The 12,854-nt window shown below is 27.8% G+C and overlaps 1 protein-coding gene and 1 long non-coding RNA gene across 3 annotated transcripts in view; one reads left to right on the top strand and one right to left on the bottom strand.

The window, feature by feature from the left end:
• The first annotated feature begins 1,957 nt into the window (after nt 1–1,957).
• LOC138178151 (uncharacterized protein DDB_G0287625) overlaps nt 1,958–12,854 on the top strand; it is an 18,519-nt gene continuing 7,622 nt past the window's right edge. For both annotated transcript variants that reach the window (XM_069109672.1, XM_069109671.1), the window contains exons 1-6: nt 1,958–2,215; nt 2,652–2,891; nt 5,878–6,013; nt 6,096–8,082; nt 9,433–9,491; nt 10,687–10,755. In XM_069109672.1, the coding sequence (XP_068965773.1) occupies nt 2,129–2,215; nt 2,652–2,891; nt 5,878–6,013; nt 6,096–8,082; nt 9,433–9,491; nt 10,687–10,755 (2,578 nt within the window). In that variant the 5' untranslated portion in view covers nt 1,958–2,128. The remainder of the gene's footprint in view (nt 2,216–2,651; nt 2,892–5,877; nt 6,014–6,095; nt 8,083–9,432; nt 9,492–10,686; nt 10,756–12,854) is intronic.
• LOC138178177 (uncharacterized) overlaps nt 9,502–12,854 on the bottom strand; it is a 23,997-nt gene continuing 20,644 nt past the window's right edge. Inside the window, exons 2-3 of the long non-coding RNA XR_011172618.1 lie at nt 9,770–9,993; nt 9,502–9,647 (exon numbers count right to left, since the gene is read on the bottom strand). This is a non-coding gene — a long non-coding RNA (uncharacterized LOC138178177). The remainder of the gene's footprint in view (nt 9,648–9,769; nt 9,994–12,854) is intronic.

Genomic DNA, 12,854 nt, shown 5'->3' with positions numbered 1-12,854 from the left:
TCAAAGGAGCTTCAGGATCATTTCTCATAGTTATTTATGTATTTAACACATTTATCGGAATAAAACGTAAACATGACTCAAGATGCAAAAAAATGAGTGTCATCGATAGAAGAAAATCTGCATTGAACCATATTCAAAATAATGAATAGGAGTCATTTTAGGTAAAGAGCATAACTGTTTGAGGAGTTTGATAACTGAGGAGTTTGGATAGAGTTATATAACAAATTCTCAATAAAGTGATTGTCCATAAAAGCTAATAGCTTAAGGCAGGAAGGAAATTTCCTCTGAGCCTACTTATATTGTTAGTCAAGTTTTCTTTAGCGCATTTGATGTCAGAACTTCGGTTTAACGAACATAAAAGTTTTGCTTTTTTTTTATTACAATTTAACAGTTTCCAATGCGTTGAAACAAAAAAATGAAAGTCTTAACTTTAGGAATCCAGCGGTTCAAAAGTATGTAAAGTTGAGCGTTTTTAGCGTATTTGGCATCTTATTTTGATGCCATGTTGTCTCTACGATTCGTTCAATGAGTGTAGCTGCTGGTTGCAATAACTGCAGGTGTGTGTCGACCATATTGTAGCGGGATTTTGAATCGTGAGTATTGGATTACGTTTGGGTTGTTTTATTCAGCTGCCGTTAAGCGACCGATTACGCTAGTACAAACTAATGTTCGATGAATTTCAGTTCAATGCTCATCTGTGCGGACCAATTAGATTACGGATAGAAGCAATATGGCATTATACTAACTTGTAAAATATGCTAAAAATTTTCAGTTTCGTATCTGCATACTTCTTAAACGGTGGAGATCGTGCTTAAGACTTGCATTTATGTTATATACGTATAATTATATTATGTATCCATAATATGCATATTAATATCATTATATCAAACAAAATCTTAATCGGAGATGTCTGTTTTAAAGCCGTACCTATGATAGGAAGCTACATGTATAAATATAAGACATTCCTATTTGTTACTTAATTTTATCCTTATAACCTACAAAAAATTAATTGCAATTATATTTTAGACCTAATCATAATACTACTTACTATAACGCCTATTATACGTAATAGCGTTTCTTTAACTTATTGTTAATGCAATGAAAGAAACTGAATTCTAAATAATACAAAAATCCAGTAAATGATTCCTTTCATAAAGATTATATTAAATAATTATCTAATCTCATTATTTAAAAGAATAAAAAACCTTATTTTGTTTTAAGATTTAAAACGTAAATAATTTTCAAAGTAAATATAAATATGTATTTAATATATATAAAATAATGTGAGCATAAAATTTGTATAGATAAATAAAAAGGAAAAATATATCGTCATTAAATATAAAAATATACATAGTTCATTTATTGAGTAGCAGACATAAAGATAATAATTAAGGCTACATTTATTAGTTTCATACAAGTAAGAGGAATACCTAAAGTTTTTGCCTTATAGATATATTTAAACATTCGTTGAAGTTTATTCTTACAAATTTTTGAAAAAAATCTAACTTAATATATGTATATATAATTTTAGTAATTATTTCATAACATGCACCGTATGATAATCGAAAAGTATTTATTTTTTATTATAATAAAAGATATAATCATATATATACATATAAATATGTAATAATAATTTAATGTTATATGTATAATTTAAAAAATTACCGTTTGCGGTTTCTGCTGTAGTTTTTATAGTTAAATTTACAATTAGAGTAATATATCATCATTGTGAACTAAATGTTATTAAACTGATTAATTTGAAATGTGATTAATAATTTCATAATTGACATAGTACTAACCATATTTCTATTGAAGAAAAAAGTTATAATTTTCTATGAAAGTACATTACATAAAATTAATAAAAATGGACTTAACAGAGAATAAGAAATCTATAGCTGGTCGTACATCATGTAATATGTAGATCGAAGACCTTTGATTTTATGAGCGCTCACGCCATTTTTATTTATATGTGGTGGGGGGTAACAAAGTGTGCAACATTGCCCGTAGGATTTATAATTATCAAAAGATTGATCAAAGGGAATGCTTAATTTTGCGATGTACTTGTAATACAAATTGTGATTATTTGTGAGATAAAATCATATTCTACGCGCAACGTATAAAGTTATTAATGCAATTGCTGGACCTTCCTGTTACTGGTGTCAACTACAGATTTTTCTACAATTACAACTTGGATAAAATGGATTATCGTCAAAAGGTAAGCACAAATATATTATAATAATTAATAAATGAACATACTTTATTATTTAATTATTAATTGAATATATAATGTATATAACGTCGTCACAAACTATATGTTAAAGATCCCCCAAAATTATTTAAAAATTTATAATGCATAAATTAATTTATAATGTTATTTGTTTCGATAGTGACTAAATTTGTTTATATATATATCATTAAACAATATTGTAAAGGAAGTACTGTGTATTATAATTTTGTTTAATTACTGTTTGTTAGAAAACGGTTTGTGTAAACAATTTTATTATGTTGATATATATAATAATGGTATTGTTATATTTTACTTTTAATGTTTAGAGTAATATGTTGTTATAAAATTATGTAATTATGTTTATTACTGAAAAATTTTAGATGTGTGTTTCATATATTGAAATTAAATTTATTGTTTCATCTAGATGATTATACCTTCCCAACAAAATACAAAGAATGATGATGAGGATGACGAAGATTTGGAAGCTTTAAGACTTGCAGCTCTTCAATCATTAAGGACTAAAGACACTGTACATAATAAAAAGCAACCCCCACCACAGAAAACTATTTCAGATGTAATACAAACATCTCACACATCATATAAGAGTCAACGACCTTTACGAAGAGGATATTTTCATAACCGAATGCAACAGCGACAGAATGGCGTAAGTTTTTAATTATAGCTATAATACTTATGAATTAACATTTTAGAAATTTTGTTAGCCCTAATCTGACTATATCTAATTTTTAACAATCAGCTGCTATATATTTTTTAGCAATGTATGTTGAGATAAAATAATTTATAAATATTAATTTATATTTTACTGTGAAATTTATTTAAAATCTACCTAAGACAATAGAGATTTCTATATATTTTATCCAGTCATTATTGATGTTATTATCCATTACAGGAAAATGGAAACTTTTTATATAGAATAGAAGATAGAAAACTATCTTTGTTTTTAATTTTGATTAATTAGTAATTAAAAAGAAATATTATGTTATTAATACAATTATGTATATAAGATTATGAACAAAGAATAACATATGTCTTACAATAAATTTTATAAAGAATAGATTACTTAAAATTTAAACATTCTAATTTTGAAATAATGTAATGTATATGCTCATTTTATGTCAATTTCTTTTAAAATCTTGTAAAGGCAAAAATATTGAATAAGATTATGTTTTGAAGTTTATTATTATTATTATAAGGCAACTTTAGGTTGTAACATAAGTCAATTCGATTAAACTGAATATTTTTCTTTATTTAACCGGGGTTATTTATATTACAGTCGAATATATAAAATTTTGTATACTTAGGTAATTTTGTGTACAAAGTTTCATATGATAGAATATTAAATTTACTTATATTATAACTATATATTTTGCATTTCAATTGTTCGTAAATACATCAAAATATATTTACTTTTAATAGAAATATTTCAGAATAATATTCCAATGTAAAAAATCACATTACTTTAAACTTTAAGAATTAAAATATTGAAAAATAAGAATTGTTCAAAAGTTTGCTATTATTTTCAGTTTCTACTTTTTTTACAGTGATTAGCAATTTACAGTGCAAACAAAAATAGAATTACATAAAAGATTTCATTTGTGAATAAAATTAAAGTAATATATCTTATAATATCAATAACTTGACAATATTTTACATAATATATAATTTTATATCAATATCTTAATGATGTTCCCATTAAAGAAAATATATCTTTTATGTAAAATGAGTTTCTTGAAGTAATTGTATATTTTATATATTTAATAAAATAAAGTATAATATTTAAATATTATGCTTTAACTATGTATATCAAATAATATTAGTTTATTTTGTTAGTTTTAAATTAATGCTTTTAATATATGTATATCTAACTGTTATTACAAAACAATTAAATGTAAAAAGTAAATTTATCAGTTTTATAAAAACTATAGAAGCAAAAACATTTTTTGTGTAAAATAGTTTTTGAAATTTTAAAAACATCAGTGTTAGTTTAACTTATTTCACATACAGGTGAATTTTTCTGAATTAGAATTTTTTTTTAGATATTTTTCAAAATTATCAAAAATATCGATTATTCTTTTTTAAAAAGGGATGTTATGATAATACATTTTTTTATTTTTGGAGTATTAATATAGAATTTTTTGATTCATTCACACGCATATTTCTAAATTAATTCGTCATTTTCTATTAAATTCTTTTACATCACATTTCTGAATTAGCCTATTGCCCTAGATTCCCTTCTCTCCTTGCTCTTTCTTGCTTGTTTTTATTCAACTTCCTTACCCAGTCTATAGCCTTGTGTGTTGTTTCATTACTATCTTTCATGTACTGATCCCCCATTCTACTTCCTCGCACTCCCTTTTTTCATTTTCACCTTTTTCAGTTTCCTTCCAGTATCTGTTCCGTGTCTCCATCAATCCACATCTTACTTGTGCCAGCAATTGCTGACTTTCTTCTTTTCCTTCTGTACTTAAGTATTTGGGCAGTTGTGCAGTCCTTATATAGTTGTATCTTTGGTTATATTTTAATTGCATAATCTTATTGTATTGCACTTGTTTTTGTATCTTTCTGTTTCTCTTTTAATTTCCTTGACATGTTTTCCCTCTTTTCCTTCTTAACTGTACTCTTGCTGTGTTAATCCTGTTCATTCTCAGATATTCCTCTCTTTCCTCCGTGGAGGCATTCCTTCGTTAGATTCCTTTTCACCTCCCTTTTTACCTCCTCAAATTTTCATGCTTTCACCCTTAACCTGATCCTCACTTTTTTCCCTTAGCCTCCTTCAACACTATGTAGCATAACATTGAACATAATTAAAGAAGTGATACCTATGCAGAGATATGTTTTACCTACTAAATATTATGACAAGAGTTCTATTTTCAGTATTTTATATATTCTTTGCATATACATTTTAAAATTCTCTGTAAATGCATAAAAATCTGCAGTCTAATCATAATATTATAACTTAATAAAAAACTAATTTAATTATACGGAATATATTGTATATAAACAATATAAAATATAATTTTTCTCTATTTAAAAATATCTTTAATAACATGCATGTTATGAAGTTCTTACAAAATTATTGTTTAATGCATAATTATACTATAATTTTTTTTATTTAAAATACATACCATGAATATAATTCAGTTGCACATAACTTTTGATATTTTTAGTGAAATTTGTTATATCAGATAGCAGATATCTCTATGTGTTTAACTTTGCTTAACTCAGCTCAGTTCATTTTCAAAGTCCTTATTACCTTGACTTATTTTGAAGTACTTTTTGATTATATCACAGATAATTGATACTTCTAAAAATTGAAATTTGTTTCATTATGATACAAATTACAATCTAATATAATATACACAATATTTGATCTTGAATTTTGATGAAATTTTAGTTTATGAAATCGAGAGCTATTAATCAAAATTCATATTTCAGTATTTGTTGTTTACAATATGAGAGACATAAGTAGCTTGAATAATAGTTTAAATAACGGTAGCAATGAATACAATTATGAAGAAAAGAGTATAGATTAAATTTTTATTACAAATATGTAGATTATATATAAAGTTAAGTTTTTTTATTAGCAAATATTCTATGAGTTTTATTTAAATATCACATATTGTTTACAGAATGTATATTATCAAAGTCCACGTAATCCAAATTTGATAGCAATAATTCCTCTAGATGAACGTCCTGTGCTGCAGCAAACTGATTTAGCTTGTTCAGTAGAAAAAATTGTTCCCAGTATTGAGTCTTATTCTACAGGTATGTAAAAATAATCCAATATAAATAATAGTCATGTCTTTTATGTTTTCTCTTAAATACTATATAAAAATAATATTTTTAGAAGCAACAAAATTTCATCGTTTCAAAGATAATGGAAGTGGTTCTGACGAAGAAGATAATAAAGAACAAAAAAATACAGTTACGAAATCAGAAACTGTTAAGAAAGATGGTGTAGGTGATAAAATATCCACAATGGTTGAAAATCAGACAGAAACTGTGGAAAACTTAAAAAAGGTTGAGGAAGACCAAGGTGGAATCAATGATGATGATGATGATATCATTATAATGGCCGATCTTGAAGAGGAAGATAGCTTAGAGCGCTTAATGGATGAAATGGAAAGAGAAATGAATGTTGATAAACCGTCCGAAAGGAAAGAAAAGAAAAGTAACAGAAAAGAAAACAGAGAATCTATGAAAAAAGATGAGATAAATAGGAATATAAGCCAGAAAAACAGAACAGAAGATAGCAATATTCGAAAAGAAAGTTATAGTCCAGCACCAGCAACAATCATCATAAAAAGTGAAAGACGATCTATATCTCCACATACAGTTAATCGAATTTCACAAAAACGTAGATCATTATCACCAAGATCCCGATCAAGAAAGAAATCACCTAGAAGATCTCCTAGAAGATCACCTAGTAGGCAGTCAAAAAAATCTCAGCGAGAAATGACTAGGTATAGATCGCCTCGAAAGTCTCCAGTACGTTATTCTCCGCGATCACGATCACCTAAGCTTTCATCACGATCAAGATCACCACGATTATCACCACGTAGATCTCCAAATAAGTCTCCAATGAGATCACCTATTAAGAGATGTCTGTCTCCAAGAGGAAGATCTCCGAAACTTTCGCCGCATTCCAGATCTCCTAGACCAATACGTTCACCTAAAATATCCATAACTAAGTCTCCGAAGTTGGCACGATCACGTTCTCCAAAGTTTTCGCCATTGAGATTATCTCCTCAATCTAGGTCACCACTAAGATCAAGATCACCTAAGATATCTCCAAGACGAATATCACCCTCGCGTAGATTATCACCTAAATCAAAATCTCCTGGGTTATCCCCTCGAAGAGGATCGTCACGTTTAATGTCACCAAAAATATCACCACGAAGAATGTCACCGCGATCGAGGTCACCAAGATTATCACCACGTAGATCACCATGGTCATCACCTAGGAATTCACCTCGTCTATCTCCTAGACGAAAAAGATCTCCAAGATGGTCGCCTAAAGAACTATCTCGAAAACATGGACCACGATCTATTACTCCAGATGGAACATGTAGTCCATCATATGCCAAGGAATCATCCCCGATAATTAAAAGTAGGGTATCTCCAGAAATAAATCGTGTAAAAACAAAACATAAAGAAGAAAGTTTTGAAGATGCTACTATGATAGAAAAAGAAACTGCTGATATAATTAATGATCCTGTATTAGAAGCCAGACGAAGAAAATTTGAATCTACAAAGCCTATAGATCCAATTAATGCAAATAAAAAAATTAAATTAAATAAAAAAGAAAATACAAGTAAGAAGGTAGAATCGATAGAAGAAGGAGATATTCAGACAGGAAATGTAAGAAAAGTTAACAAAATTACAGAGGATTATGATATTCAAGAAACAGATTTATGTTTAGATACTCATTACGAATTTGAAGAGTTTGAACAAAGCATAGAAAATGCTTCTCCTATTGCTATTACGAGTTCTGTTAATTCATGTTTGGATTTAGAAACTCAAAATCCAGAAAAAGAAAGATCCTCAAAAAAGAAGAAGAAACGCGACAAGGAATTGTATCAAGTGGGAAAGTTAAAAAATGAACTTCCTCTTTCTGAACGTATTGGAAAAGATAAGAAATGTAAGAAGCGTAAAGATGTTATTTCGGATGGATCAAGTGAGGATATGGATGCCATTTTTGAAGATCTAGTAGTTGATAAAGAAAGTGATTTACGAACCGAGTTAAGTAGAAGACGAGCAGAAAGATTAAATAGGACAGTGCCAATTCAATCTGCGAGATTAGTACAGTCTGCTTTTAAGGGAGTTGTTAATGAGTAAGTATTTATGATATACTATATGAATTAAATTTTCTACTACAGAAACATAAAATCTTTCTATTTTTTCTTTTTTTTTTTTTAAGTTAAAAGCTTCTAATAGTATATTTAGTTTAAATGGATAAAATTAAATCTTATGAAAATATGAAAAATGCGGAAAAATATTTCCGATGAAAGTTAGATATTAAGAAAGGCAGGTGATGTCAATATTTATTTGAATTTATGATTATCTTGGAAAGTCATGGAAACATATACTTTGTTATTGTATATTACTATACCCAATATTGGAGTGTTTTCAAATTTCTACCTACTTGAGTCTTTTGTGTAAGTCATTCTTAAGATATAAATTTTCAAAGTTAATATGTTATCAGCAGTTATGTTATGTTGAAGCAGTTATATATGATGTAAAAAGTCAGACTAGATAATCTTCTTGTGGTCTATATATAGTGATACTCATGATGGTATGAAATTTAAAAGTTGATATCTTGAAAATGTGGTTTGTGCAAGATAGAAACGAGTAATGTTTTGGAAACGTTTCAGTATTAGGTACAAGAATGTGCAATAAAAAATATAAGTCTTTTAAAATTTAATTATGACTTTTCTGCAGTTTTTTAAGGTTATCACAAGTCAAATAAATAGTAGCATTATAAGTTATTTTTCATGTCCTATAATTTTGGTCCAAAATATTTTTCCATATCTCTTTATATTTTTCAAGGTATTTAATTGTCTTTATTTCCATAGGACATCTTGTATATTTTTTAAACTTTTACTTACAAAAAGATGTGTATAAATATTCTTGAGAAGTGGTATATTTATGAAAAATACATGTCTATATCTGATAAATTAAGATTAACATAATGTATTTTTATTGACATGAAATATTGCTAAACATATTGAAGTGTCACGTAATTATGATAACTGAGAAAAGATTAATTACATGTATTTGAAACTACATTATACGAAAGCTTTCTGAGAAATTTAACTTCATTATATATTTTTGTATTTGACATTATACATATAAATAACAAGTGGTTTTTTCTGAAATATTTCATAATTAAATTAAATAAAATTTACATTTCTTTTTAATACTGCTTTTATTCTATATTACATTTCTTTTTTTCTAATGAAATACGTACACATTTATTTATTATCAAAAATAAACAAGAAACTCTTCAATTTGCTTTGTTATTATATGGACAGTTTAACAAATATGTTTACATAGTTATAAGTGATATACATATGTGTTATATACATATTTGTATAGAGAAAATATCTATATTTTCTTCTTAATATATATCTTTTTGGAATTTTTAACATATTTTTTATATGAAAATGTGATCTTTTTTTCAGAGTTGTCAAAAGTAATGCAAAAGTGAATCAAAGACATTTAGTTAAAGCAGATGAAAAAAGTAAGTAATACATGAAAATTTCTAATTTCTATTAAACTTGTATGACAAAAGCTGTATCATTTGAATTCCCTTTAAATGGTTACACTTCTGTTGACCAATAAAGTCACGAATGTGTTTTGTTTTAAAAGAATCCATAGTTCAATATATCATGATGCTCTGAAAGAAATGGATATCAAGCTAATGAACAAAATCATTCTTATACAAATATAAATGTTATATTATTTATACGAATTTACACTGATATCATAAAGAGAGAAGGTCTGTACGTAGATACCTACATATGTGTGTGTGTCAAAAGTAATCGCAGAAACTATTTAACCGATTTGGATAATTCTTTCATTATTGGAAATTATATTTCTTCTAGATGGACATAGACTATTTTATTATGCTTGCTCCTCAGAGAACCGAACAATGAACATAAATGCGACTCAAGTTTGATTAACGCAGCTTGGTTTCCATAGTATGATTGCACCTTGCCCGGTCGACAGCCGATAGTCATTTCCTACAAATATTTCTTGAATACTATTTATTATATTGATTTCTATTATCTATTATTATATTGATTTCCATTACAAACGACTGTAAATAATCTAGAATCGCGAAGTCAAATTCATGTCAGTTTTACGTGGACGATGTCGTGGGTAACAGCTAGTTCTTTATAAATTGTTGTATATGAATATTGCCAAACTTTTCTTGTTACTTGTGCCTTAATATAGTGAAAAACCCAATGGAATACCATAATAATATGAATATTAATGGTAATAATATGATTATATGCATTTTTGACATAATAGCGTAGGGCGTAATATGTAGAGGTGTAAACATTTAGGAACTTTAGGAATATTTATGGGATAAAAGCTAACTAAGCTATCGATTCGAAATTTTACTAACTGATTTTGACATATTTTACCCTTAAAGAAGTTTTGTTTACCATGATCTTTTATGATATTTGATATAATGTATAATTTACAAATTAAATTACAAATTATATCAATTATTCAAAACATACTTCATTATATCAGTTATTAAAAATTTGACATCAAACATCTGTAAATAATACCATTTCAGTAAAAAAAAACAAATTTCAATATTAGAAGTACATCAATAATTTTTTCTTATAAATTAATATAAACATTTCTTAATTTGATATAATATTTAAATTTATTTTCTTAATTCACATATTTTCATTTTGTAGCTAATCAAAAAGAAGTTCGACGGGTTACGGTTCTTCATAGGTCAATATCTGACATACACGATTCTGAAGGTGTGTATATTTTCATATTACTTATTATTATTATTTTTGTTTCTATTACTTATTATGTTGCAAATTTTTATATATGCTATATCCTAAGTAAAGTCCTAAGTAAAAAATTGTCCATCTTGAAAGAAGATCATAAAAGTATTTATTAGGTATCAAAGTTAAAAAATTGTATATAAAATATATTATAAATTTCGCGTTTCAGTTTATTTGGAAAATATTTTTTTTAGTTTATAAAAAAATAATATTGTGCGTATGTTACAAATTAGTATGCATATATATGAAACAAATTTAAAATATCACTCTAGTATGTATTTTCACATAGATACTGATTACTTATGAAAATTTTTAATGGCCTTCTTAGTTCATAATATAGTCGGTGTGTAAATAAGTTAGTTTTTGATTAGATTTAGTTCCGCAAATTTTTGTTTAATGTGTTATACCTATTCTTAATAATGTCGTTTTATTTTGTATGCTACCATAATATTCATAAACATGATACTCTTCTTTTTTTTCTTAAAAATCCGAAACTTAATCATAAATTAAAAAAAAAAAATGTTCGTTATTCAATACAAAATGAATCAGTTATCCATCTCCGATAATTGTGAAAATCAACATGGTCTATGTTTCGTGATATATTATAACTTTCTTCCGAAACATTTTTCTGTACCTATCATTGATATTTTGTTCAAGTATTTGGTCATTTTCAATTAAATTAGTATATTTATTCAAATAGTATTTGATTTGTGATTAAATTTAATTTGATACTTTAGATACTGTTAAATACTCTTTATAGATTTTTTTCTGTTTTAATATTCCGAATACAAAATACGATGTTTCTTTATTATTTTTATATAATAATAAGGCAGGATAAGTTTCATTTAATGGATAAAAGAGAAAACAGTACTGAATGTAAACTGATGGCATAGATAGAATATGAATGGTAATATGCAAATATCTTTCTGTTTTCTGAATCGTCTCAATACCGCATTATAGTTAAATGGATGGGATATAAATATCAGTTCGTTCACCTATTCTTCATATGTCGATGTCTTACATATCGCACTTTTATTTCTGAACTGGCAATTAAAAAACATTAGTTTACTAAAAAATGCAGAATTATATATGTTACGGGTGCAATCTGCAGGACGTGATGACAGAATCGGCTTTGCTCGGGCAATGTCAGTCGGAGATTTTTATACGCTCTATCCAATACCGATACATATATACCTCGTTTTAAAAGGAATGGTATAACTGAAATGAATAAAACAGGAACAACTTAGTGCGACGCTGCCTACGTGAGTTTATTATTGTCCACAATGTCCATTTCAGATTTGGCAAAGTTTCCAAAGAAATAATAATTTCTAGCACTGCTTTGTACGAAGCACTAACAGTGAATTCACGGTAGATCTGTTTACAACACGTTCTGTAAACTCGGAAAATGATGAACTTGCGTGGTTTTGCTTTTACATTCGTCCGTAGTGGCGATTGTACAATGAATGCCGAGTATCCTCGGTGTCGCAGCCACGCAGAAAGTCAGAGCCCGCTGGTCTGTGTTCTATCTCTTCCTAGAACCCAGGCAATCGCAATCGCAAGATGTCAGGACCGCTGGCTCACAAACCATGCGGATGAGGGCTTAATTTATAGCGCCTTTAAGTTTGATGCCTACTTTTCCATAGTCGAAGGTGACGAAGGACAGGCGATCGCCCCGGGCGTTCGAACTTCGCCTTTTCTTACTGCTTACCTATTGGTACGCAATGTCAATTTTGCTCATATTATTGGTCTATGTTTGCTATTCAATTATTTCTTCGGACTATACCAGGCAGCGAAGCGATCTGTAATGCTGATATTGCCGGCTTTGTATTGTAAAGTCGATATTGTAAAGTCAATTATGTTCTGCTGATTGCACCCGTATATGTGTATATAACATAATAACGTATTTTATTTTGGACAGCATGTTTTTCCATTGGCCTATCTTTTTATTCAAACTTCCTTGTTAACACTTTACTGACCGCTAGCGGTTCAACAGCATACGCACGTCCGATCGGCAGCTCAGGCGTAGATTCTCCCTGGCGCCGGCTCTGTTTCGGTTTAGACTATCCAAT

Source organism: Bombus flavifrons, chromosome 3 (assembly GCF_040668555.2).
Source record: "Bombus flavifrons isolate JBK064 chromosome 3, iyBomFlav1_principal, whole genome shotgun sequence".
NCBI classification, from domain to species: Eukaryota; Metazoa; Arthropoda; class Insecta; order Hymenoptera; family Apidae; genus Bombus; species Bombus flavifrons.
This window is presented reverse-complemented; position numbering and strand designations above follow the sequence as displayed.